Source organism: Mauremys reevesii, linkage group 21 (assembly GCF_016161935.1).
Source record: "Mauremys reevesii isolate NIE-2019 linkage group 21, ASM1616193v1, whole genome shotgun sequence".
Taxonomy (NCBI): Eukaryota; Metazoa; Chordata; order Testudines; family Geoemydidae; genus Mauremys; species Mauremys reevesii.
The window spans coordinates 5,496,707-5,524,536 of NC_052643.1; the positions used below are offsets into that span (position 1 = coordinate 5,496,707).

Genomic DNA, 27,830 nt, shown 5'->3' on the forward strand with positions numbered 1-27,830 from the left:
GCCCGACTTGAGCTGCAGCAAAGAGCGATCCGACTCGAGCACAACCAGTGAATCATCTGCAAACACTCACCGCTGTTTGGATCAGCCAGACCACTGACCTAGGAAACTGAAGTCCTTCCGCCATGAACAACCTGGTCACCCACTCAGCTTTCTGTCTGATCAACATTGCTCTCTGTACAGTGCATTTCAGGTAAGACCCGTTTTGCTAACATGCCATCAACAGGATACAGACCATGTTCTTGTGTAGACAACAGCATTCAAATTATTACTAAGAAAAAAATCAACCAACTGGAACCCCAGCTCCTTATAATTAGAGTATGAAAATGCTGGTTCCCTTCCCAGCTTTTGGAGGTGAAGATTTGCCATTACAGGTCACGCAAGGTAGAGTTAATGGGCAAACTGGAGGGTAGGATTAAACAAGACTTCTCTTTGTTGTGTGGCAGGGTGGCAAACATAGCAAAGGATCCTTAGCAGCAGTTTCTAAAATTAGAAAGATGTTCATGTAGGGTAGGGAAGGAGCAAAACAAAACTCAATTGTTTTTCACACGTCTCCATCACTACCGTGGCAATACACTGGGCCGGAGAGTGAGTTGCACAGGGGACAGGCTGCTTATTGCAGCAGTGGCTCCATTTGCATCCACAGGGTTTTATGCAAGCGACCTCTTTGGTTTTGATCCATGGGATTTGCACCACTTGAGTCTGAGTGCGGGTTCCAAAAAAATCGAAGTGGCACTCTAGCTAACCTGATGAGTTTCATCTGGCTTCCAAACTGGGGCAGGGTTGTTTGAAGCAGGACGGAGTTTGCAACTAAAAACAAACCCAGGTGCTTTCTTACATGATCGGGTGGTTCTTTTGGACTCACTGTTCCTGCTTATTTCATCCTTGTGCTAGGAAACACCTGTTATTCCAAGAGGGTCATTCCCTGCTTAAAAGCTTTTGGTCTTTTAAAGCTCACTGGTTTTTAAGAGGTACAAAGCCAGGTCATCTCCTATCCCGGATTCCATCATATGTACGTGGAAAGGAATGGGATAAAATGAGGGAAACTACACCAGGGCAACGGTAGGATTAGGAGCTGTAGGGCTGGGACAGCAGGGGCCTACTGAGCTAATGCAGCAGTTTTGATCTAAGTTTAACAAGGAACGAGGGCTGGAACAAGCCGTGAAGCAGGCAAGAGGTAGGGTGCAGTAGAGTCTATAGTGAGCACTTGAGGGAGAGCTGCTAGGAAGGGAGTGAGGACCTGGCGAGGACAGCTGAGAAGCAGGTAAGAGCTGGAAGGACAGATACCCAAGTCACTCGGCACTAAGGGTACATCTCCACTGCAATTAAAAACCAGTGGTTGGTGACTCAGCTCACGGGGTTCGGGCTCAGAGACTGTTTAATTGGGTCCAGGCCAAACCCAAAAGTCTACACCACAATTAAACAGGCCCTGAGCTTGGATCTTGGCTCAGATCCAGCATTAGCATGGCCTGGTACATCATCTCTTGACAGGCCAGCCCCGCGTAGCTAACTGCAGTGTAGACATACTCTAAGGGACTTGTCTACATGACCCCACAGTGCAGACTGCAGGGTCGCAAACTGCAGCACACACTGAAGTTTTGTGCTGTAAGCAGACCCTGCTAGCACGAACTAAAAGGTACCTAGTTCATAGCAGTGTAGTCTCATTTAAAACAGCCCTACACTAACGCAAACTGGGTATCGCTTAGTTTATGCTAGCAAGATCTATGTGGGGTAATTACAGCACTAAACTTTAGCGTGTGCTACAGTTCACACCTCTGTAGGCCGTACTGTATAGACAAGCACTGAATGCAGAATCAGGGGAAGAGACTTTATTTTATATAGGTTTGTGAGGGAAGTTTGCATAACGTTGCCGGTGAGAATAGAGTAGCTTCAGCTATCAATCACATGAATGTTTGTATTTACTGGATAAATTACTGATTTATTTTAATATGCAAAACCTTGTTGCTACTGTGCATACTGGTACACATTAATCTTGTCTAATATTACTTTTGTAGCATGTTACATAGTGATAAAAGGGTAAATGAGTATCTGAAATGTGTTTCTTTGAATCAAATACTTAATCTAACACAGTGGACTCCTTCAAGCATACACAGTTAGAACCAAAAAGTGCTAGTAGAATCAGTCATTAACAAACCTTTACTTCAAGAGTTACCTTTTAAAATGCATTCAAGTCTGTGTAACTAAGTTACAGCAACAGCTTTTCCATCTCATGATTCAGCATTTGATCTTTGCAATAAGTGGATATTGACTTCAGTGGCAGTGAGCAGTTATTGACCTGAAAGCTAAGTACTAGCCAAGGCACAGTAGAGGTTAACATTTAACTGACTGTGCACCTCAGACAAGTAACGTCCATACTGTCAGTCATCTACAGTTTCACAATTCTGGCTGTGGACTGTCACCCGTAACAGCTCGCTATTGAAGGAACATTCTAACTTGGACGGTCCAATCCAATCAGGACGTGGAAAGTTGGATACGAGAGCTCGGTGGACACGTCGTAAGAACCTACTCATAAGACTGCAGTAGCATTTGCAATTTAGAGCAGTTTTGCGCCTCAGAACAGGTGGGTATGTGTCACCCATGCTGTACAGGAACATACAGTCAGGGGTGTTCACTGTACACATGGCAAGCGGCTAAGGCCAACAGAGGCAAAATGGACTCTCAACATTGTGCTCAGATCGCTTTCCCTCTGAGCAGTCGATAAGATTCCTGCTGCCACGCACTTGTTAGTAACATGAGACCCACGCCAGGGAAAAGGAGATGCTCTCTGGATCCATTCAGGTAACCTCACCGGGGGGTAGCCTGCCCAACTGGATAGCTGCTAGTGAATCGCAGACCTAAAACGTCTTAATGCACCTATTCCTGACGCAGTTGCAAAATAGTATTTGTATGGCTAACCCTTGCCGTTGGCTTGGCTTAGCACAGCTAGTGACCGTACTAATGTGAAACACGTGCCTAGCACTGAATCACTTTTTAAATCAAAAGGTTTAAGAGCAAAATAGCCAGGAGGTAGGCACAATACCAGCATCCCCTGAGTGCTACATGCAAAACAGAGCTACCGTCACTACTGTTCAAACCAGCGCCTAAGCCAAACTAAAGCCTCTGATCTTAACAGCAAGGAACTCTGGGAAAGTGCGCAGCTACAGTACAGGGGTGTAGCTCTCTGGATCGATTCAAGCCAGAGTTCACATACATTTCCCCCCCACTCCCCGGAAGAGGACTTCTTAACTAACAAGCATGATTTGCAACCTGGCCCATTCATTAAACTAAAAACAAGTGTTTGGAAAATAATACAGCTCTGAAAGGAACAGAGGCAAGCCCATCCTGTTAATGCCATTATCTGCTCCAGTACAAGTCACATAGCTCTTGCTTTAATGATTTCAGGAAGCTCAGGTCGGGGGAGAAAGCAAAACTGGTCCCAATTCTGGCAGAGAGGGACATGGGTGTTACAGGCTGCTTTTAAAAAAGGATGGACAGAGTTGGAAGACAAGGGCTCTTCCCTGTCTCAACTCAGTTGCTGTTTTCATGCATTAACTTTCCCTAAATGCCTCTTCCCTCTAAACTCTGCAAAGGTTTTACAGCAGAAGTGTTTTAATGTGAGGCGTTCTATCACCTAGTGTTTGATGATAAAACACACGGCTTGTCCACACAAGCACTTAGCTTATGGCAAGCTGGGATGTAAACCTACCATGCACTAAAAGTTTCCTGCAGAGCTTAGATCTACCCCCACTTGGAGTAGATTAAAGCACAGTAGGGAATTTTTAGCAGGCAGCAGCAAGGTCCACACAGACACTTAGTGCCCAGCAGGCTTGTGCAGGGTAGATTTACACCACAGCTTGCGGAGAAATAAGTGTTTGTATGGCCAAGCCCTTTAAAGACCATGATTTGTTCCCTCTCCAATGGCAGACTGGGCACTGGCTTCATACCTGCAGCAGGAGACGCTCTGTCCCTGAGATCTAGATGGAAAACCACAATCATGCATAGACCAATGTATGGGGAGAAATGGACAAGAACATCTCCACGGGCATGTTCCTCTATGATTCTATGGGATGTGGAGTGGGAGGGCAAGCTTCATAGATTTGTTTAGCACAGATCAGCAGGAATCCCCGTTATCTAATTCTTGCCAGAACGTTTCTCCTCTACTGTTTCGCAGGCCTCTGGTTCTTGCTGCTGCATTCCTGTTCTAGTCTAGTTGTTCTAAGGTACCTTGATGAGCAGCCTCCTCCTGCTAGAGGACTGTGAACAAACTGCAGCCTACAGAAGAACCCTGCTTTAGACTAATCCTCTACATCAGGCTTGAGAAATCACAAGGGCTGCTCTTGTTGCTGGGTAACAGTCTGTTAAATCTTGTTTGAAAAAACAAAATGCTTTAAATACTGTTAGAGCCGTAGCTTGGCAATGAGATTGGCAACTCCGCTCTGCGTTGGGAGTCAGTAGTTAGAGGGCGTTCTCCCAGCATGGAAGGCGCTGGGCCGCGATCACTGCATGTACGCGTACTGCCAGTCTGCGAGGGGCACGTGGGTCTCCTTGATGGCCTGGGGAGACGTCCAGCGCAGGAGGTAGTAGGGACTGCCTGGTTTGTCGTTGGTTCCTGTAGGAAAGCCAGGAAAGGCTCTTTACAGGGTGACGGGGTCATTCCCCAGTAGGGAGCAGACTCCAGTCTTTGCCCTGCAGGAGGTTCCATAGAGAGATCCCCATCCCACAACTGAGGCGATGGCGGCACAGAGCCTAGGCCTGCTCACTCCCACCGCCTGGCTCTAGTTCCCAGAGAGGAACATTCACACCCCACTGACAGCTATTCCCCTCTCACGTGAACATCTGCCCCAGCACAGGGCTCTCTCACCTGAGATACGGGCACCCCCAAATGGCTGCTGGGCCACAATTGCACCAGTCGACTTATCGTTAATGTAGAAGTTGCCAGCTGCATTCCTCAGAAGCGTCCTCGCTTCCTGGATGACGTTCCTAGGAGAGATGGGGGAGCAGTGACACAGCGGAGGAGGCCACGCTCAGGGAAACATCCTTTCAATCTGCTGTGGGCCTCCTGACCTCATACCGTGTGCAAGAGAACGTAGTGCTGGCCGGAGGTCCCAGCCCAACATCTACCCCCGGCAAAGCAACCCACCCTGCCAATATTGCTCTGGCCTAGAAGGTTCAGCATTCCTAGGGTACCCTGCAGAGCCCGGTCAATCCCTGGCCTCTGCGCTGCAGCGGACAACAAAGCTGGTCAACTCTTAACTACTGCTGCCCTAGGCTGGACTCAACCCCAGCTGTGAAATGTCATTGCTCCAAACCCATCCCCGGTACCACTCAGTCCCAGAGAGTTGCACCACTTAAAGTTCACCAGCTCTGATGGCCATGGGGCAGCCCTAACGAGCCAGCTGGGGCTGGTAGGACACAGGAGTGTTGTCTTGAGGGAAAACCCCTGAAGGCTCAAACAGCAACAATCCCCCTGAACTACCCTTCAGAGCCTCTAGGGAAAAGGGGCTCAGCTGAGGAGCCTCCCTGCCCTAAATCACTACTTGGCCCATGCTGTGCAAAGCCCTACCCATGAAGGGGTAAGGGGCCATTGGCCCAGGACTTCCTTCCAGCAGAAGACAGTGATGAAAATGGAGCTAATACACGTGCTGGTTCTGCATGACAGAAACCGAAGGGTTAAAATTATTCGCCCCCTAGTGCACCCTGGAAAGAACGAGAGCGGAGAGCGAGCTACTAGCGCGCACGGCTAGAGCGTGTGCGGTGAGAATTCCGGCACTTACTTATCCTGGGCGAACACTGCCCCCGTGAGGCCATAGGGGGACGTGGTGTCTATGAGCTGTAGGATTTCCTTGTACTGCTTTTCTGGATAGACGTACACAGTCAGGACTGGGCCAAAAATTTCCTGCATAGCAAAACAAAGGCTGTCAGGGCAGGAGCAGCCGAGCCGGCGAGCGCGGCCCACAATGGCTGCTTGTTACTGATGGCAGCGCCTGCTGCTTGAACAAAGCGCCGGTGTGAAACGGGAGACATGACGGGCACTGTGAAAGCAGGAGGAGCACAATCAACTCCTGCAGGGAAGGACGCCGGGGGGAAGGCAGAGCACCATCTCCCAGCCCATGAGGCTCCATGGCTGCTCAAGTGTAGCACTTGCTTGGCAGGCAGTTCCCTCCCGGTCCTGCCAAGGACAGCCGTGTGCCTTCACTGTTATCTAAGGTGTTTAGGGGCCTGTACATGGGCCAGCCTCCCACCCACACAACGCCCCGTCCTTCCCGACCTGGATGGATGAATGTTCGTTAGAGCCATTCCCCTACACACTTCCGTCCCCTTCAGGCCGGAGGACGGAGAAAAGAAACAGCTGCACCTACACTGCAGTGCTGGCTGTCAAGGGCTATGTCTACACAGCAATTAGACACCCGCGGCTGGCCTGTGCCAGCCAACTCAGGCTTGCAGGGCTCCGGCTGCGGGGCCCTTTCATTGCTATGTAGACGTCTGGGCTTGGGCTGGAGCCAGGACTCTAGGGACCCTGTGAGTCATCTGGCGCTGGTCTCTCCTCGCAGTGTAGACATACCCCAAAAGGCCCTCCGGTAAGCCCCTGCTTCCGAGCTTCATTAGCGAGTGGCAGCGGGTGGGAGAGGAATGCTAGGCCCGGCAGCAGCCAGCCCTAACCCCGGGCCCATAGAACGGGCTTGGAATGAGGCTGCTGCTTCTCCTTCAGTTCATTGGGCTCTAGTTTTAGGCGCTTTAGAGGAACCCGCCCAGCTGGCCTTTCACAGACACAGCCCTCGTCTTTGTTTGCTGTGGTTTCCGGCCATCGCTAGGGTGAGCCAAGAGGAGTGGTGGAATGACACTCAGCTAGCTCTCAGGAAGGGCTTCCTAGCACGTACAACCGGCCCCTCCCGGAACCTGTGGATGCCCCGTCACTCGAGCAGCTACGGCACTGGGAAAGACAGCGTGGGGAACAATCCTGCACCAGTTACCGTGCTGCGCCGGTGGCCTCCTATTTAACTGCACGCTCATCATGGAGCTTGCGCTGCTCTGAGGCCCAGTCTTGTGAGCACCTCAAGGCCCATGGGAGGGCTACAAGTCTAGGCAGGAGGCAGCAACACACACACCAAGGAGCAGTGCGGGTTACTCATTAAGGGAAGGAAGTCCTAAGGGATCAATCCTAGAGGATGGGAATCTCTGGCTTAGATGGCCAGATTTCTCTCTCTCAACGATCTGTGCTTCCGCAATGGCTACTCCTCCTGCTCATCTCGCTGTCAATTCAGCCTCGACCCCCGCAGGAGAGAAAAGGGATACTCACCTCTTCCATGATGGGGTCCTTTGGGTCTTTGCTCTCCACGATACACGGCTCGACAAAATACCCAACGGTGTCGTCGCATGTCCCCCCCGCCAGGATGCTGAGGTTGGGCGACGTCTTGGCGTGTTGGATCCACTTCTTAATACGTGCAAAAGACTGAAAACCACAGTGTGAGGAGGAGTCTGAAAGGGGGCACTGCCCGTCGGCGACACTAGCCATGGATCCAGCAGCGGCAGCCGCGCCATTACAGCGCATGAAGCCACTTGCTGGAGTGCTGCCTAGAAGGCAGCGCTGGGTCCGCATCTCGCTGCATGCCCCGGGGTTTGCTTCTGGGAAGATGCCCCACGAGCATCCCCGCACTTAGAATCTTAGGCCCCTTCTGGGCGAGATCATACGACTGTCCCTAAGGACGGCCACTGGGGACGGCAGTCTCAGACAGGTGCACGTGCAGTAAGGCAGGGGGTGTCCAGACTTGGCTAGAAACCCAAAGCCGGGTACACTTTGCATATTGCAGCTGGCCCCGGAAGACACAGACCCAAGGACTACTAGCAAAGTGGAGCGTTGCATGCCGGGACTTGTAGCATAGCCAGCCACACCTCTGTATTGAAGATGAGCCGCTGCAGTCTCATTTGGCTAGTGGTCTGGCCACGCCATGGGGCAAGGAGAGAGTAGGGAGACAGGCACGGCAAGGGGCTGCACAAAGCCTTTACAACGAGGGCAGGCCCTGTGCCGCAGAGGCCCCTTCTCTGCAATGGAAGTGGATGAGGGATTTGCAGCCAAAAAGCCACCTGTATTGCCAGCCGCCTGCCCGCAAGCTAGGAACACACACTTAGGAGAGCACTTGCCAGCTCAGCTCCGTCTGGAATGATGGAAGGGGAGGCAGTGCAGCCCCTGACGCGGCCCAGGGCGAGGGAGAAGGGATAATCAATACCCAGGAGGGTTTGGCTGGCTTGGGGAAACCACGCGAGGCTTCTAGGGGAGCAGCAAGAAAGCTGGCTTAGGAGATCAGCGTTCGGCAAGCCAAAGGGGCAACGGGGAGCAATGGCACATAGGCCAGAAGGCCCACCCGCATGCCAGAGCCACCCCATAGCAGCCAGGGCCCACCCTCCGGAGGGACTCAAGCGGTCAAGCCCGCAAGGGGACTGGGGCAGGGGACTGGTCTTACCTTGTCATCGATCACAGCTGAGAAAAAGGTCGCGAAATCCTGGGCAGGCTGCAGAAGGAAGAAGGAGAGCTGGTGAAAGAGTGAGCAGGCCTCTTCGCTCCACAGGCCATCAACTGCCTCTGAGCGCCAGGCAGGTAGCTCGGAAGGCAGGAGGAGGAAGAAAGAGAATCTAAATCCCCCGAGTGACACTTGTCCCTTCTTTAATATCACACATCCCCACACCCCTAAGAGGGAGCAGCCGGCCTTTTTCAATTACGCTGTGGCGTTAACGGTTCCTTACAATCGTTCCTCCGCAGTGCTGGCTACAAGTTAATTTCTAATCACTAAAAAGATGAGGGGGGAAGAACCAGTGGATAAAAAGCTCGGTTCAATAGGAATTAGCAGCCGGCTACTGCAGCCTCTAATCCCATCAGCCACCCGCTGAGCCGCAAAGCCCAGCAGCTCCACTCACGTCTCCCACTTTGATCTTCCCGTGCTCCTCCAACAGTTTCGCTTTGATCTGGGGCCACAGCGAGTCGGGGGCGTAGAGGCGGGAGCAGGCCGAGCATTTCTGGCCACTGTACTCGAAGGCCGAGCGCAGGGTCCCGTTCACCACGCTGGGCACGTCGGCTGAGCTGTGCACGAAGTGGAAGTTCTTCCCGCCGCACTCTGAGGAGACACAGAGACCGACCCATGCCGGGCGGGAAGAGCCATTACTGCCTCGTCCCTTCCAGACAGGGCGACTTACGCCCAGCTCCAGCTGGCTTCGTGCACAGCCCTGCTTAACACTCGAGCTGCGGGCAGGAGACACTGCACCCTCATCAGCCAGGCCAGCCGTCTGCCTACCCAGCTCACCTGTCTGAATTACCCTGCCCCATGCTCGTTGGGATGCAGGGCTGGCTCTAAGCGAAGACACATCTGAGGGATAAATACCACCAACATGGGAACCACCTGCCTAGCTCTGCTCCAGCAGCTCCAGCCAAGTGTCTCCCAGCGGCCCTGTGAGGAGGGTCAGAATTATCAAACCCATTTTGCAGCTGGGGAAACCGAGGCAGTGACTCACACTAGGTCACCCCGCAGATCAGTGACAAAACTGGAGTTTGAACCTTGTTCCCTTAGTCCTGGCTTTCCCTCCAGCCTTGCAACCCTTTGGGTTCACCCCGTCTCTTCCCTTTAGGGTGACCAGACAGCAAATGTGAAAAATCGGGACAGGAGTGGGGGGTAATAAGAGCCTATATACGAAAGAGACCTATAAAATCGGGACATCTGGTCACCCTACTTCCCTTTCTCCCTCACTAGGTACAAAGCAAAGGGACCATCGTCCCATAAGCAGGAGGTGAGCAATGGGTTTATATGGGAGTACAGCATCTGCTGCAGGCTCCTATGAGTGAGCAGAGAAAGGAGCGTGCCCAGCATGGAGCAAGAGCCTTACAAACCACCCACCTCAATAGCTGCAGCAGCACCAACCAGCCGTCGGCACCCTGCCCCAGGTGCCCCTAACAGCCCCACAACCACCCGTCCTCTGCTCTTTACCCAACTCCTCCTGCGGAAAGTCGGGTACCACACCCTGTCAGAGCAGCCCCAGCCATTTCTGCACCAGGCTCGCTGGGGCCAGCTGCTCTTCCCGGGAGATTCACTGCAAGAGGCCTCCCCAAGCTGATCTCACAATGGCACCAGGTTCCCTAAATACCTCGGCCTGTTCAGCTCAGCCGGGGCAGAGCACGCTCCGACAAGGACGCGCTCTGGAATAGGATGGCCGGGGGAATACTGGGTGTCAGCTAGGCCGTAGCTAACCTGAGCAGGGGAAGGAAAGCATCCATGGGGTCCCCACTGAGTCAGCTTTGGCTCTTCAGGCTGCATGTAGGAGACAGACCTGTACCGCTCCACATCGCTGGGCACACAAGGACTCTGCCCTGCAGTGCCTGGGACCTGAGTGCAGGCCCCTGTGGTGTCCACATCACCACCCTCTGCCCTCCCCTAAACTCTGAGCACTGAAGGGCGACTGGCCCCATCTTAAAGCTCAGCACAGCACAGAGCAGTTAAATGAAGTGCCCCGAGACTAGAACCCAGGAGTCCTGGCTTTCAGGCCTCTGCTCTGAACAGTAAACCACACTCCCTCCAAGAGCTGGGAAAAGAACCCAGGAGTCCTAACCCACAATTCCCTGTTGCACCTGCTGGAGCCCACACCTCCCCGGCTCTCTCTCCAGACACCTGTTTCATTTCAAATGCACGTGTTTGGGAGGAGACCACCTGAAATACAACACAGCCATGGAAGTGAACAGCAAGCTGGCCACACACGCCCGGCTAGTTTGCTGCCTGGTAGCGGCTCAGTTCCTGCTGAGGAGTTCCCCTGCAGCTGGCAGGGCCCACATGGCTCAGCTCTGGGCATTACCTCCTGCCAGGCGCGGGAAGGTGCGGTACCGATCCAGGTTCTCCGACACCTGCTTCCAAAGGTGCTTGAAGGTTCTGAAAGGCAGAGGAGGAGAGTGAGACCCTGGCACCACACCGCGGTAACTCAGCGCACACTGGAGCGAGCATCTCTAGAGCTGTGGAGCCAGGCTCCAGCTCTCTGGCCCCAGGAAGATTTGAGATTGTCCTAAAGACCCAGATCCACGAGCTGAAGAAACTTCACCTCCCCATTCCAGCCAAGAGGCCTGATCCAACGCCCACCGAACCCAATGGAAACAACTCCCATTGACTTCAACAGGCTTTGGCTCAGACCTTGAGAGAGCAGGGGAGACGACCTGAGAACCAGGGCCTAGACACCAAGGAGATGGCAGAGATGGAGAGAGAGTGAAAGAGGGGAGAGAAAAGTGGCACAGAAGAAAATAAAGGAGAAAGAGAGTCTAGCAGGAGCTTCCAGTTCTTTTCTTTCCCTCCTTCTTTTTTGGTTCTGACTGTGACAAACCCCTGAGCTGCAAAACAATAAAAATGCTAATACGCTCCCACCAGGAGAGAGAGCCGCTAATACTAATTTATGAGCTTCCCACCTTTAAAGCCCAATGCTCATCAGACCATGTCATTCGGCTGGTTAGCGGGGCCCCCGGATTTTAATAGTCTGTCATCTTTGGGAGCGGCGCTTCGGGCAGGGCTAGCAGAGCCCTTCGCGGGAATAACTCACCCTGAAGTGCTGGGAGCCGAGTGGGAGTTTGCAAATCTACATGGACAAAGGGAGCACCTGCTTGAAATGCCCTTTTTCTGGCCGTGGAGTCCTTCACCAGGCTAATTCACATCCCTTTAACGCCTGTCAGCAGGGCGAATGTGAAACAAACAACACATCCCTTTCCTACAGCATCACTCTCCCAAGGAGCTCTCTAAAGGCTTTGCGAGCAATTAACGGAAGCTCTGCGGGACAAGTAAATATCACCCCCAATTTACAGATGAGAGTTAACCTCTCTCTGTGCCTCAGTTGAGAAACTTGTCAGGAGTCCCTGACACAGAATAAGATCAGGACCCAGGAATCTGAACTCCCGGCTCCCTATTCCAGCCTGTAGACACAGTCCCTGTAGGGAAAGAACGGTGGCTACTCCAGAGTTTTAAGTTTGCTGCATGGACTAGGTTAGGTCCCATCTACACCACTTTTAACTGGGGCCCTGTCCCTTGGTCACAGTGTAAATGGGAGTCTGGATTTGTCCACCAGCAGCCCTGCAGGAAGTCCCCACAGCAAAGTATTTACAGTCTTCGGAGTCTAGAGAAGCGGGGACCTTGGTAATGTCCACGTAGGTTTCATTATGCCCTGGAAATTAACATCATTCCACAGCTGCCATAATGTGTCAAGCGTACTTTGTGCTTACACCGTCGGAGAAAATGGGGAGTAGGGAGATGACAATGGGACCCTCTTACAGCTGATCTTTGTCCTTTCTATTGGATTGTCCCAATCCTGACCTTACTTGCAGAGCATTAACCAGTCCTGAACTAACCTCCAGTGCCTGCAAAACATTGGTATTTTGCTGCATCACACCTGAGCAGATGATGCTGCTGCAGCATGACCCTACCCTGCCCGACCCAACCACCTCTCCGAAGCACCGACCCTCGGCCAGCTTCCCTGCCCGCTTACGGCACGCTGCCCGTGAAGCTGAGCCCGCAGAAATGCTCAGAGCTTGTGACCGTGTCTCCAAAAACAGCTCCGTCCGCCGGGACGAACTGAATGACGTTTGGAGGGAGACCAGCTTCCAGGAGGATCCTGTAGATGGTGAAGTTGGACAGCATGGCGGCGTCGCTGGGTTTCCACAGGACCACGTTTCCCTGGAGGAGGAGGAGGAGGAACAAATCAATTGATCATGGAGGGAGGCCCTGGGCTTAGATAGCAGCCAATGAGGGGCCCCCTCACTGCTGACCCCAGGGCTCCAGAGCTCAATGATCCAACCAAAGCCCCTGTCTGCCAGCGAAGCAGATGGGGGCAGAGCAGTGAGGGTCAGCTGTGTTTGCGGGGGGGTCCAGCAGCGCTGATGTGCGTGGGATTGATACCCATCCCCTGCATTTAGCTTCAAGTTTCCATTTCGAACAGCGCTGAGCTTAATGCCCGACTCAGCTGAAGCCTCGAGACTTCTTCCCGCTCACACTGAAACCCGGCAGACCCCATCATGACCCTCTGCTGATCTCCAGCACCGTCCCCGTGCAGATCTCCCGCCAGCTGAGCCTGCCAGCGCAAGGGACGAGCTATGTGGAAGCTCACGGCAGCACAGTGGTGTCGTGAACCAAGACACAACAGTCATAGCAGACGGAAAGCAAGGGGGGGGAAAAGGGGCCGTGAACATTTGTCCATCTGGAGCCTCTCGACACAAACCCTCCCCTCCCCTCCTCTTCCTGCTTTCTTCCACTCCGAGTGGTGGGGAAACTACACCACACTCAGCAAAACGTTGCAGTCACTGTGAAATCCAATACAGGCCGGACTCTGTAGGCCTTTGGCCATGTTTGCTGGGGGATCTGGGTTAACTGAACCCAGACACTGGCTAGTTCAGGGCAGGCTAGGGCTTAGTTAGTTTCATTCAGAAACACTTCAAATCCTGGCCCAGAATCGCTCCTTCTCTTTGGGGCACGCCAAGCAGCACAAAGTGGTGAAATCCGGCCAGCTGAGAATTAGCTAGCACGAGGGAGCTCTCAGGTGGCATAGCTGGCACCGACACCAAACTTCACCCTCACTCCCAAAGCACAGGTGGCAGCGCAAGGCGCATCTGTGCCACACCAATTCGCAGCTGGCATAAACCAGAGCAGCCCCTAAGCTGCTCTAATTTACACTGATGGGCAGGGGCCCCAGGAGGAATCAGGGAGGCGTTCCTTGATCCCTGCCAACCCTGCGTCAGGCAGATCTCGGTGCAGGAGAGACACTCGACGCTAATACTTCTCTCTCTTCCTCCCACCCCCTTTCTTTTGTAAACATATGCAAGAGGCTACAGCAGAACTACCAAGCAAGGCTGGAATTCCAGGCCAACCCCGCATCACAGAACTGCAGCGGTTTCATTGTTCTGACCCACTCCCTCTTCTGCCCTTCCTCCACCCCACACAATCCGGCTGTTAGGAAAACCCTGGTATATCCCGCCTCGTGCCCACTCCCAAGGCAGGACTCAAGCTGCGGCTACCAAGTATCAGCTCGCTGCACTTCAGCGCTAAGAAATCCTATCTGCTCACCCAAAGCCCAACGTATCTGCCTGATCTGACGCAAGCACCCGTGTAACACTGCCCGACTGTGAAATCAGCAGCCTCATTAACAAGTTAATTTCACAGTCTCGTAATGCAACCGCTGCTCTACAGCAGACGCTGATTAGGGTGCAGAGTACTCACGCCAACCTTTCCCCGGGCAGTGCTCAGCGAGGGGACAGCACGAAGGCTGCCCCCCATAAATGCCCGCTGTGGCAGAGGCTGTACCCCAGCCACGCCGAGGGAAGCTGGACGCGCCGACCTACCTCCTCTAATAATAAAAGAACAAAGGGACGGTCAAGGGCCACAGATTTGAAAGAGATGAAATACATGTTTGCACAATGCAGAGCTAGCCAGGGGAACTCACTGCCACAATATGTCACTGAAGCCAAGAGCTTAGCAAGATTTGGGGGAGGGGGGGGCATTTAATGTAACCCATTATCCATATGGGGAGGCTTGAATAAGAATAAAAGGCAAACAAACCCTCATGCTTCAGGGCACGAGATAATCACTAACTGGCGGGGGTCAGGAAGAAGCTTCCCCTACAGGCAGCTGATGCCATAGTTGTCCATTACAGGGTTTCCTACCCCCTCCTATGAAGCGTCTGGTAACGTCAGAGACAGGATACTGGAATAGGGGGGGGGGGGGTGCAATTTACTAGGAGCACCTTGATGTTTGCAGTTCCTAGCATTGGAGTGTTTGAAATTGCAGCCTCAGCGTTCCATTAAAGCAAATTTCTTTCCTGATTGTGGAGCGTTGGTTGCTCGGCTTTCCCTGGGGGTAGCACACAGGGCCGATTCATTGGGCAAAGAGCCATTTAATCCCAGCGTTGCGTAAAGAAAACCCACGCACCCTCCTCCACACTCACCATCAAAGCCGGAGCCCCTGCCAGGTTCCCACCAATCGCAGTGAAGTTAAACGGCGAAACAGCTGCCACAAAGCCCTGCGTGCGGGAGGGGAAAGGGAGAATTTACACAGTGTAACGTGCACACCCCAAGGGAGGCCGCAGGAGCGTGGAAAAACTTCCCACCGCAGCTCGCGACGCACAGGGAGAGCATCTGGTCTGAGCCGGGATTTCTCACGCTCCCCCCACACCTTGGATGCATGCGTCTGAGCCACCCCACCCTTCCCCTCACCTCCAGCCCCCGGTAGACCATGCTGTTGGTGCTGATGGGGACGCTGATGGGCTGAGAGTTCTCCAGCTCCAGCGCATACTTGGCATTGAATCGGAAGAAATCGATCAGCTCCGCGGCTGCGTCGATTTCCGCCTGCATGACGGTTTTGCCCTGAAAGGGGAACAGGAGAGATCAGTGGCACTCAGGCAGCCCTGAAACACACTCCCACCCGGCTTTCTCCCTAGGGGCTGACGGACACAGGGGCTTGGCTTCTTTCAAGCCACATTGCCCCAGGCCGCCTCTGCCCCTTGCTCTCACTGGGTGGGTGACGACCAGCAGGAAAGCCAGACTCCCAGATTCAGACTGGGTTTGTTAGTATCTTTCCCTTCCCTCTCCCTGGCAGAGCCCTGACCTGCCTCCCACCCCCCAGCCCAGGGCGACAGATCAGGGCTGGGAATCAAACCCAGGTGTCCCTCACCAGTAAGTCGCCAGCCCTGCACAGAATGACGTCTGTTTCACACAGCGGCCTGTGCAATGAACACAGCCCAGACCCTCTCACTGTAATCGCTAAGAGGGCATTGGCTGCATCAGCGCCCAGGAAATCCCCTTTTTTCCTCTCCTTGCCACGAATCTCTTCTCCAATGGCCCCTTGCTGATCCCTCGGTCCATTTCAGCAATGCCAGGCCAGGCATCATACATGAGTTAATTCTCTTTCCCTCCATGCACAGCCCCTCCTAGCCTCTCACAGTGCCGTCTGCTCTATGAGCCCGGTATGCCGCCTGGGCCCCATGCTATCCCGGCCCCACATGCCACTGAGGTGACTGGGACCAACTGAAGCACTCAAGCTAGCAGATTTAAAGGGCTGGGGGCGCTCAGCGAAGGGCCTTCGGCTCTGAGGTCTGCTTCCCTCGCTGGGTCAACAACAGGAATCCGTCGCGATTTAGAGAACAGAACAAGGCCTCTCTTCTCCCGTAGGGTTTTCGTGGGGAGGGTAAACTTGTCTTTGGAGGGGGGGGGGGGGCTCCTTTGTTCGAAGCCCCCATCCACGCTCCGAAGCGGATGCACCAGGACAGAGCCCTGCCAAATGCCCTGCAGGATTCATACAGCCCCTTCTTGCAGCAAAAGCCAAGGGGGAAATCAGGTTCCTGCTAGAATCTAACCCCCTAATTGTGGGTCTCACTGGCCGCTCCTGATCAGCCCAACCCTGGATGTCACCTTCCCTCTAGCCAGACTTTCACCCACTGTCTCACCCGGGTTGGCCCGGGAAGCTTTTGCTGCTGACGCGACACTAACATGGGGCTGAAAGCGGAGCCAGAGCCCGATCAGCTGCTCACCTCCCGCTTCCTGGGTATTTCCACCCCACTCAACAGCCTGTTCTCCCTACCCCGGCATTATAACCACCTCCTGCTCCGTGGGAAGGGACAGAGAGACGCGCCCGCCCATCCGCTCCATTAGAAAGATCCCCCCGCAGCTCAGCTCTCTAGGGTCCTGCTAGGAAACAGCCGGCCAACGTCCCCCGCAGAAGCGGACGGACGCACGGCTCCAGCCACACAGGAAGAACTCCGGCCACACCGAGTTCTCATTGAATCACAGACGTTTCTCGTATTCGTGCCCCTTCCCCTTGGCTCTTCCTGCCCCTTTCAATCACTATGGTTTGTTCCAGCCGGTTCTCTGGGGACCATTCCAGCTGCAGCCTGACCTGCCCAATCATGGTTTTGGCCAGCATTTCCGCTCGCCTCGGGCCGCTCAGCATGTCGGCCGCCTTGAAGAAGATCTGCGCCCTCTCCTGGACGGGTTTCAGGTCCCACTCCTTCCGCACGGCCATGGCGGCATTGATGGCTTTGTTAAGCAAGTCCTGAGGAGCAGAGCCCAACAGATTAGTGCTTCTCGGGATCTCAGTCCCCCAGCAGCCTCACGGCTCAGATGGAAACAGCCCCACCCAACTCCGCTGCATATGCGGTCCCAGCAATAACCCAAAGACTTTGCTGCAAGCCGTAGGCGTGAGCTTGGGATTATGCCAGGGCTCATCAGGACTCTGAACGCCAGGGGGTCAAGAACCGCTCAGGCAGGCAGGTCAGACTCAAGAGGATTTTCCACTTTCCCTGCTAATGGTTATAACACTAAACAAATACCCCCCCTGTGTGTTCTGATAGGGATTTCAAAGCACTCTACATACATCCCCCAAGCTGCGCAATCCCAGTGTGAGGAAGGGAAGGACTAAATATCAGGGTCTCTTCATCCACTAGTGTAATGCAGCCACCTCTGGCACGGAAGGCAGCAGCTCTCCAATACCATGTAACCATTTTAGGGCAGGAAGGGGAGACGATTCCCATGATCCAGCTGAAACCGCTAGGGAAATTTCCATTCTGCCTACATAACAACCCACGCTGGGATCTGGCCAGGACGCCCCACTCAAGGATCGGTCGCGACGGAGGGCCTAGGTTTTACAATTCATTTAGCATCCGGCTGGGGCTCTGGTTCAGGGCCAGCTCGGAGGGAAGACGACCCGCTACGGAGTCGCCTCCCCCGCTTTCTGCAGCGACTCGACTCAGCAGCTGGATTGTAGCACCGGCTTTCACTCCCACAATCACTCTAAGCAGCTGCGCCCCACTCTCCCCCAGCTGCACTAGCAAGGACCCTGAGAGAGGGGCGGAGGGGTCTGTGCAGGGCGCAGACCCAGCGTGAGGCGCTATGCTAGGTTATGCTGTCTAAAGCACCCACAGCCTGCAAGCCAGAGGCCCACAGCACTGCCCCATGTGAGGAGCTCAGCCGCATGAAAGCAGAGGGGATAAATGTCACTTTCCCCTGCAGGCTCTGGGGAAACCTCCCTAGGTTTAGTCTGTCACCGGCAAAGGACAGTTCAGTGTCCCATGACCACGCGCCCTCAAGCCTGCCCCCTGCAGGTCAGACGCTGGGAGGCAGGTCTGGGCACAACCATTGGCCGCACTCACCTTGTCCGCGTAGCAGAACTTGGCCACCTTGTGCGAGTGATTGAATGGCTGAAAGGAGGAGAGCCTGGGGTGATTAATGCTGTAAAGAGCCACCCCCCGCAACTCTAGACCCTCCCCCTGCCCTCCCCCCCGCAACACCTCTGTGTACAGAACAGTCCCCCATTCACACGGGGTGACATGGGCTCAAATCCAGGCACGGAAAGTGTGTATCCAGCCCCATCCCCAGGGACCCACCCTGCTCCAAAGCGACCTGCTGGGTTCACCCAGACGCCTGGGTCCCGCATCAATGACACACGTTGGGGACACTCACGTGCAACGTGCTTTGGTTCTGCCTGTGTGGACAGGGACCGAATCGTGTGCACCAGCCCAGGCCTACACCACCCACAGAGGATCATAGAATCTCAGGGTTGAAAGGGACCTCAGGGGGTATCTAGTCCAACCTCCTGCTCAAAGCAGGACCAAACCCAACTAAATCATCCCAGCCAGGGCTTTGTCAAGCTGGGCCTTAAAAACCTCTAAGGAAGGAGATTCCACCACCTCCCTAGGGAACCTATTCCAGTGCTTCCCTCCTAGTGAAATAGATTTTCCTAATATCCAACGTAGACCTCCCCCACTGCAACTTGAGACCACTGCTCCTTATTCTGTCATCTGCCACCACTGAGAACAGTCTAGATCCATCCTCTTTGGAACCCCCCTTCAGGTAGTTGAAGGCTGCTATCAAATCCCCCCTCACTCTCCTCTTCGGCAGACTAAATAACCCCAGTTCCCTCAGCCTCCCCTTGTAAGTCATGTGCCCCAGCCCCCAATCATTTTCATCGCCTCCACTGAACTCTCTCCGATTTGTCCACATCCCTTCTGTAGTGGGGGCCCCAAACCTGGATGCAATACTCCAGGTGTGGCCTCACCAGTGCCAAAAAGAGGGGAATAGTCACTTCCCTCGATCTGCTGGCAATCTGATGGTCAGCACTGGCCCCTAGATGGTTTGGGGAAACAGCTTAGACTGCAATTCCCAGGTGGTGCTTTCTGGTCCCAGGAAGGGTGGCTTCCTCTGGGGAATGAGGTAGCCCAGAGATCAGGAAGAGAACAAAGGGGGGGGGGGAAGGAGGGGGCACATTATCCCCCTATCTCCCTACGGCAGGGTTCCTACACCTTCCTCCTAAGCTGGAACCAGCCATTGTTAGAGACAGGATTCAGTGCTGTGGGTCTGAGCCAGCCTGGCAAATCCCATGAGGGACTTCCCCAAAGATCCGTCCATTACCCAGCTCCCGGCTAAGGCAGGATGGGACCTTTTGTAAGTCTCAGGGAAAGGGCCCTCGTTTCTGTAACGGGCCGATTTGCTACAAGGCAGCATTTAATAAGGACACTAGGTAGAACTACACCCCAGAGGGAGAAATATGTCAACGAGCTGGAGTAATCCCTGGGGAGGGGAACGTCTTCCAGGAAGGGAATAAAACTGCCCCACACTGGGATTTCCCCATCGTGTCTGAAAGGTTCCTCGCAGGTTCCCAGGGCTCTGCCAGGCCGTGGAGGGGTCATCTAGAAAGCAGGCGCTCCCCACTGGGACTCACCGACAACTGGTACCTGACGTCCGACGTCCACACCTCCTCTCCCCCCACCACGCACGGGATGGCCTCCGTCTTGCCCTTCAGATCGTTTAGCGCCTATTGGATGAGTCAGAACAAAAAGGAACTGGTGAGAGCCTGGCAGCTCCCCCTCTGCTGAACGGAAGGCAGACCCCAGGGATGGGAAGCGTGTCCAGCCAGCCGTGGCTTTGATCCGCCTTCCTCCCCCACCACACTCTCAAACCTGGTGACCCGATGGTCCTACCCACGGCCCTGCCAAAGGTCCACTTCCAAGTCCCTCTAGAACCTGCCTCCCAGACCAGCACTGTGCTCACGTCCCAGGGAAAGGAAACCTTGGACTTCTCCAGTACCAAGTTCTGCTCAGACTGAGAACATCCCCGTGTTATGGGGGCCACCTGCAGGGTTATGGGAGGGGTAACAAGGGTGGGGTGGGCGAAAGGCTACTCCCCAAGAGGGGAACCAACAGGGGTTGGGAAGGGTGTCCTGCCACTTTAGCTAAAGAATCAGCCACTTTAGAGTGAGCCTGGAAGATCACACACCGCACTGGGGGGAGAAGAGCCCTGGTTTCCTGGCTGCAATGAGCAACTCAGGACAGTACCTTCTGAAGTGCCGCTCGTTCCGGGCTGCCCTGCTTGAACTCCAGAATGGGTTCGTTGGTCACCTCTACAGCTATACGGTGTTGCCATCGCAGCCTGGGAAGGGAAAGAGAGAGACACTGAGAAGCCACAGTCGTCTTCATTCAATCTATACCGCGGCTGTCCTGGCCGGTGAAGTGAGACAGGCATCCACAGAGGCACTGCTGCCGAGTTTCAGTCCTTACCGTCAGCGGTACACACTACACCAGACAGTCGGCTTAAAGATAACATTTCCCGCTGAACGTTTGTTTACTCCACGGAACCACCAGGGTGCCTAGAGCTGAAAGAGGTCGGGAGAAGTTTGTTGTTGTTGTTCTGTGATTGTACAGCTCCTAGCACATTGGGGTCCTTGGCACCGTGGCAAATAAATAATAATTTCCCTCTCTTCTGCCCCAGATTGTTTACTATGTACATTTGAGGGCACTTTGTGGGTAGTCAGTTTCACTGCCTAGTCAGCTTCCCGTGGGTGGTGTGGGTCTTTCACGCAGCAACACGGGAGAGAAAAGCCATTTTGAAAGAACGGGACAATGTGATTGTAAGGCCACAAGATTTGGCCAGAGGACTGGTGTCGGGAGTTGAAACTACTTTTAAACTTGCTTTCTGAAACTGACGAAGGGCAGAATTTTCAAAAGAACCTAAGTTACTTAGGTGCCACCGGCTGTCTACACAACAAGCACTGCAGACGCTTCCTATAGTAACGGAAGGTGTTTTTCCGTCGTCATTAATCCACCAGTCTGAGGGCTCGGTTACGCTTAAAACGCCACAACGGCGCAGCTGCAGTGCTCCAATGTAGACACTAGCTACGCCGATGGGAGGGGCTTTCCCACTGGCATGGCTCAGTGGTGCTCAATCTTTCCAGACTACGGTACCCCTTTCAGGAGACAGATTTCTCTTGTGTACCCCAAGTTTCCCCTAATTTAAAAACGACTTGCAGAGAAAACCAGACATAAAAATACAGAAGTGTCCCAGCCACACTATTACTGAAAAATTGCCGACTTTCTCATTTTTAACCAGAGAATTATAAAATAAATTGATTGGAATATAAAGACTGTACTTACATTTCAGTGTCTAGTCTACAGAGCAGTATAAACAAGTCGTCTGTAGGAAATTTTAGTTTGCACTGACTTCACTAGTGCTTTTTATGTAGCTTGCTGTAAAACTTGGTAAATCTCTAGATGGGCTGATTTACCCCTTGGAAGACTCCTGTGTACCCCTGACTGAGAACCACTGGCATAGGTAACCCACCTCCCTGAGAGGCCGTAGCTAGGTTGATGGAAGAATTAGGTCAACCTAATTACAGCACCCAAGAGGTATTATTTTCACAGTCCCGAGTCACATAACTAGGTTGATCTAAAAAAATGTAAACAAGGCCTAAGTCCTATTTTCAAAAGTGATTCAAGCCCCGAGAACCCGAAATCGCATTAAAAGACAACGGGACTTAGAAGCCAACATCGCTTTGGACAGTTTTGCCTTAGATCTCAAGCAGACAGCATCCCTCGAGAACATCCAGCAAAGCAGCACAACAATCCTGGGGGTGGTTTTTCCGTTTGTTCTCATCAGAACATGGTGTCATTTCCGTAACCCGGAGGCAGAGAAGGCGTCTGCTTCACACAGTGACAAATGCGACCCCTTGAGACTCCCTGAATTGCCATCCTATTGATAAAACGCGTGCAGCCTTCTCAGAGCCCAGGAAAATTACCCTTCTGCCAATGTAAAGTACAGCCCGAGTGGCTCTGTTGGCACCACCAAGTGGTGATGTTGTCCACTGCACCTTTGCCTTATCAGTACTGCCAGCAGCCTTGTGCTGTGATCTGGTGCATAAGCCAGACAGGGTCAGGCTAGTCACTACTTAGCGTCCTGAGGCAAGGAAGTCCAGGACCTCCTGATGTGGAGTCTAGATCCATGTCCTCCTATCTATCCTAGGGACTTATATGGTCTCTTGGTACCACAGTATCAGAGCATCTCACACTCTTTAAAGTGCTTATCCTCACCACGCCCCTGTGAGAGAGGCCAATGTTATCATTCTTATTTTACAGCTGGGGAACTGAGGCAAAGAAAGACTAAGTGACTTGCCCAAGGTCACACTGGAAGTCTGTGCCAGAAAAGGGAATTGATCCTGGCTCTCCTGAATCCCAGACTAGTGCCCTAACCACTAGACCATCCTTCCTCTTCCTCTGCAATGACCTAGAGTTGCAGATTCTTGAGAATGTGCCAGTGGTATCTGAACAGGGGTGGGACATCCTGGCTGGATACTCCTGGAGCAGCGGAGTGCGCATAGATAACCAGGCAGGCCAGGCCAGGCCAGGCGCAAACCGATGCACCATGGGATGCCAACGGGAGGACTAACTGGAATAGTGTAGTTACACCAACTGCCCACACAACCCTTCACCAATGTAATTCCGACCAGAACAGAGTTACGCCACCTCCAATGCCGCTGAACTAGTCCCACATAAGACCCAAGATAAACCAAAAGACGACAATGCATGCGGGGAGGCAAGAACAGTTTCTGCCAGAAAAATATAAAGTTAAACCATAGACAGGAGACTTCCCAGGAGGGAAGACTGATGCAGGAAGTGGTGCTGACAATTCAATAGGGGACTTTATTCCACCGGAGTTGCTATTGAACCAACATCCCAGCACGGTGGGAGGTTCTCTGCTGCAGAAGGCACCATCTTCCACATGGGAGTGATCAATTTACACCGCAACTCCTGCTTTTAGAAGAGTTCAGAGTACAGGGGGCAGAAGCTGGGCAGGTTTGTTTTGTCAGCACGGTCGGTGCATGCTTCAACAGGTAGCTGCAGATTACCCTGGGCGCTGCAATTTCCCAGGCCCAGTCTGGCATTAAATTCTCCACCTCAGCAATATTTCCCAGCGGCAGTGAGAAGAAAACAACCCACCAAAAGCCAAAGGGCGGGGTGGGGAGAAGCCCTTGTACTGGAGAGAGAAAAGATGTTGACCCAGGAGTGGGTTTGGGGAGATGCCAGGAGAAAGCAAAGGCCACAAAAGATGAATTAGCGGCAGTAAGTAGCACAGGGATGGTCAAAGTTTGGCCTGTAAACCAAGTGTAGCCATGACCACTTTAACACAGAGCTGCGATCCTCTGATGCTACAGTTCGCAGTGGGCAGTGCTCAGTCTTGACCGAGGCAGAGCCTGGCTCAGATCAAGGCAGTCACATATCAGGCTTTCTAGACTGGAAGCAGCAAAGAACATTATCTTCAGCCCATGTCATGTGACGAAGTGAAACATGAAGCTACTGCTGCAAATCCTTTACCTCCGAGGTCAACGCTGCAACGGAAATAGAAAGGACCCTAGAAGTTTGTTAGACACTAAAACCCTGCACAGACACCAACAATTCAGCTGCTGGACACTTGCCTTCTAACGCTTCACTTAGAGACTGATTTAGCTGTGACAAACCTCAAGAAGATGTGACAAAACCTTGGAGGAAGAGAAACATTCAATGTTTGGTTACAATTCCACTGGAAGTAATATTTTGCTTGGGTTTAAAACATTCCCCGGTAGCCCGGCCTTGCAACAGCAGGCTGGGGAGAAGCAACAGAGACTGAAAATTACAAACAAGTAAAACTAACCAGCCTATTTTTTCACTGTACAAAGGGAGTGAAATTCTTGAAAACAGACATGACCACAAAAAACCTGCACCTTTGGCATGCTGGATTCCTGACAACTTTCCCATTCAGATCTTTAGATACTATGTTTTCAGCTACAGAAAAAATCTGAATAATTTTTTTAAGACTGTTTTATTCAAACACATGAAGGAGGAAATTCAGGAAGTCAATAGGATAAGTTCTGGAACTATTTGAATGAGAATTGCCAAAACGCTTTGCACGTTACAAACCCACAGCAATGACATATTGAAAGCTCCTGGATACTGGGATTCAGACGTGCCTATATTTTTGAGGAGGAGGGAGGCTGGGTTACTTTGAAGAGATTTGTATTTGTTAGATCTGATGTAATCAAATCAAAGACACCATCATACACATCATGTTGTTAAGACTGTGGACAATTCCCTGTCTGTATTCCTTTCGGTGTTTAAAAAATATTTTTATTTTATAAAGCTAGAGCAGTGGTCCCCAACGCGGTGCCCGTGGGTACCATGGCGCCCGCCAGGGCATCTATGTGCACCCACGTACTGGCCGGCGGACAAACATCTGCCAAAATGCAGCCGAAAAGCAGAGTCACCAAGAGGCATCGCCGCTGAAATGCCGCTGATTTTCAGTGGCATTTCGGCAGTGATGCCTCTTGACGTTGCCACTTCTTGGCAGCATTTCGGCAGATGCTTGTCCGCCAGCCACCGTCCTCGGTGGCTCATCGTCCGGCGCCCGCCACCCAGAAAAGGTTGGGGACCACCGAGCTAGAGTCTCAATATTCTTTCTGTTGTAATCATCAAGAGTCAGAACTCTGCTCATCCCCCCCAAATGGGACCAAAGTACACAATGGCTGCGTCTACACTGCACCGTTAACCTGTGTGATTGGCACCTGGCTCTGAATGCTTGGGTTGGCGTAGCATGGGTCTGAGTGTCCCAACTGCAAAGCCCTGCCCACGTTACCGTGTCCTTACCGGTTCTGCACTCGCTTGGGTCTGTCTGGAGGCAAAGCCCCTGGCTCTGTGTGCTGAGATGCTCTAGGATTCTTTCCCTGTAGATTGTGGGAGACCTTGTCTGTCCTTTGGGGAGAACTGTGGGAAGGCCCTGGAGGACACCCAGCACCCCAGTGATTTAACCTGTGTACTTACTGCAAAGCGGGTGGGTTCCAGCCCAAGTTAAAAGCAGAGCCTGGATTCCAACTCACACCCACGGAGGAGTCAGCTGGGCCAGGCTTACAGCACCTCCAAACCTGGCACTGAGGTTTTCCTGTGTGGACACTAGGGGAGTTAAGGCTAAAACCCAGACGGGACCCTGGGTTAACCATGTAGCAGAGACATACCCAGTGGTACCAGAGCAGGAAACTAACTGGAATCCTGCCTGGCAGGGGGAAATAGGTAAAGAAGTTGCTCCTGCCATCATGAATCCTGGTGCTTGTAGCTGCCAGTTAAATACATTGCAGAGGGAACATGTTTACAGCACCACCTGTGGCAATACAACCCCGGAGTCACACAGGCAAACCTGGCCTTGTACCAGACCTGCAGTGATACCACATTCGTCACCCCCATGGTGGCACCCGCATGTCAGCAAAGCAGCCAATAAGCAGTTCGTTTAGAAGGGGTGTTCCAGGCACAGGTGCTGCATGAGCCAGAGACAGGAGAGGCCATTTAACCCCGAAAGGGGACACAGCTCTGCACGGGTCACCCCTGAACTGGGCGGGGCACGGGAGAAAGGCACAGGGAGGACCGGGCGTGTCAGTCTTGGGGGAGGGAAGAGGAGAAGGACGCGCTGAGACCTGCCAACATCCGCTTCCCCAGGAGACTCCTGCCTGCCACCTGCTGCCATTTTCCTATCTCCGGGAGTGCAGATAAGCCTAACCCTTCACTCCTGAGATAGCGGAGGTGTCGGGCAGATAAGGGGAGCACGTGCCGAGGCAGGGTGGGTGGGTGGGAGCAGGGAAATCTAACGGAGAGAAGCGTCCGGGGGAGCCTCCCAGCGGATTCCCCGCTGCCCCCCGCCTTGACTTCTGGGCACCCCGCTGTAAAGGAGCCGGGGGGGGAGTCAGGCCCCTGGTGCAGAGCATTGGGGGCAGCAGCAGGACCTGCTGACAGACTCCCCCTACCCAGAGCAAGCGGGGCCCAGGGGCAGCTCCGACCAGGCGCCTCCTGGGTGGGCAGAGGGGGGGGTCAGGTGGGTGAAACCCAGGCCCCCAGCAGCCGGTGTGCGGCAGCGGGGGGAGGGAGGGAGACCCCGGCTCTGGCTCCAGCTCTGCCGGGAGGTTTAAATCCCAGAGGCGGTGCCGACGCCAGGTCTCACCCACGCCGCGGCAGGGAGCGGACCATGGGCCGCGCCGCACGTGGAGGAAGGGGGCGGCCGGAGCTCCCGGGGACCCCGGATCCCAGCAGCGGGGGCGCCCCGCCCCGCCCGCACTCACCCAGCGCGGGGGCCGCCCAGCAGCGCTCTCCGCAGCGGGGGCAGCAGCATCGCCTCGGGGGCAGCGCGGACTCGGAGCCGACGGGCCGGACCCAGCGCTGCGCACGCTGAGCAGGGGGACCCCTGAGCCGGGCTGTACCATCTCGGGGGGGGACCGGCTGCAGATCCCGGGAGGGAACCCAGCTGCCCCCCCTCCCAAGGCTAGTGCATCCAGCAGAGCGCCCCCAAGCCGCCGCCGGGTGGGGCTGTCCCCACCCCGTCCCCCGCGCCCATTCCCCAGGGATCGCATACTGTGCCGCTAACCCCTCCCCCCCCCTCCAGCACATGGTGCAGTCCGTTCCGTCCGAGGGCGGCGCTGTATCAGCCAATCAAATCATAAGTTGGGGGCCTCCTGACCAATCGGCTGCTGCTTCATGTTACAACCCGATACAAAGAGGGAGGTGTCGGTAAAGTTCTTTAAAGGGTCACCCGGGGGGTGGGGAAGGAGAGTTTGGATAGACCAGTGGGGGGAGGGGTGGGCTCAGGCCTCTCAGCTTCACCCTGTACCCGCTCCACCCCCCTCCAGAGGGTCCCCATGGGGGGGGGGGGGCAAGAATTAGAGAATAAAATTAATTTATGTATGGAAATGAGAACTATGCCTGGTAACTAGAAACTGACCAAACTAGTCACATGGGGACACCCCCAGACACCCCCTGGTTCCCATGAGTTACCTGGGCACAGCACCAGGATCGGCTCTTCAAACATTTATATGAAAACTGTATCCTCTGTCTGGAGAATATAAACAGGAGGCTGTTGCTCCAGGACAAATGCTTCCTGGCCCACAGTTTGAATCATTATCCAGCTATTGGAACAAATCCATGGATCTGAAGGAAGTGAGGTCTTTTACCCTCAAAAGCTTATACCCAAATAAATCTGTTAGTCTTTCAGGTGCCACCGGACTCCTTGTTGTTTTTGTGGATACAGACTAACATGGCTACCCCCTGATATTTGTGCCCCAAAGCCACTCAGAACTCTGTTGCAGGGGAACCCCTGTCCTCCCACTCCAAAAACACAGGGCTCAGCTGGATGAGCTGAAGGGGAAATCTCTTCACACAAGGAGCATAAGTGAGATGTGACTCACGGGGGCTTCAGGATGGGCTGTGAAACAAAAAATACGCAGCCCAGCATAGCAGCAGAACTGCAAGGCCTATTTGAGATCTACCCACCAACCTTCCTGAAATCTGTGAAGAGGGCAAATAAGCTACACAGTTTAAAAAAAAAAAAGTGCAAAGTTTTTCAAAAGGAACTACTCGTTTTGGGAACCTCTCTTGAGATGTCAGAAAGGGGGGTGATTTTTTAAGACATGCTAAGCCTTCACCCTTTGAAAATCAGGCCCTTTTGACATGTCTCAAGCCAGGCAGCCACAATCACTAGTCATTTGGAAAATCTTGGCTTCTGAGTC

The 27,830-nt window shown here is 53.6% G+C and overlaps 1 protein-coding gene across 2 annotated transcripts; it reads right to left on the reverse strand.

The window, feature by feature from the left end:
- Positions 1–1,587: 1,587 nt before the first annotated feature.
- ALDH4A1 (aldehyde dehydrogenase 4 family member A1) lies at positions 1,588–26,542 on the reverse strand. 2 transcript variants are annotated; one of them, XM_039508974.1, is made up of 15 exons: positions 26,391–26,542; positions 20,320–20,413; positions 19,707–19,799; positions 18,139–18,186; positions 16,887–17,042; positions 15,209–15,358; positions 14,941–15,015; positions 12,493–12,680; positions 10,828–10,901; positions 8,908–9,104; positions 8,457–8,504; positions 7,295–7,447; positions 5,772–5,893; positions 4,859–4,977; positions 1,588–4,606 (listed from the first exon to the last, which is right to left on the reverse strand). In XM_039508974.1, exons 1-15 carry the CDS (start codon positions 26,438–26,440, stop codon positions 4,494–4,496), a joined length of 1,680 nt encoding a protein of 559 aa, XP_039364908.1. In that variant the 5' UTR covers positions 26,441–26,542; the 3' UTR covers positions 1,588–4,493. The 2 variants fall into 2 exon arrangements, with proteins under 2 accessions (XP_039364908.1, XP_039364907.1); XM_039508973.1 differs by lacking the exon at positions 26,391–26,542 and adding an exon at positions 25,299–25,390.
- Between the last annotated feature and the right edge of the window lie 1,288 nt (positions 26,543–27,830).

Excerpts from the sequence above, each read along its gene's own strand:
- ALDH4A1 (XM_039508973.1), bottom strand. The coding sequence starts at position 25,378 with ATGATGGCAGGAGCAACTTCTTTACCTATTTCCCCCTGCCAGGCAGGA. Across the intron at positions 10,902-12,492 it reads AGCTTCACGGGCAGCGTGCC|AACCTTCAAGCACCTTTGGA; the intron begins GTAAGCGGGCAG and ends TCTGCCTTTCAG. Across the intron at positions 4,978-5,771 it reads GCAGTGTTCGCCCAGGATAA|GAACGTCATCCAGGAAGCGA; the intron begins GTAAGTGCCGGA and ends CATCTCTCCTAG.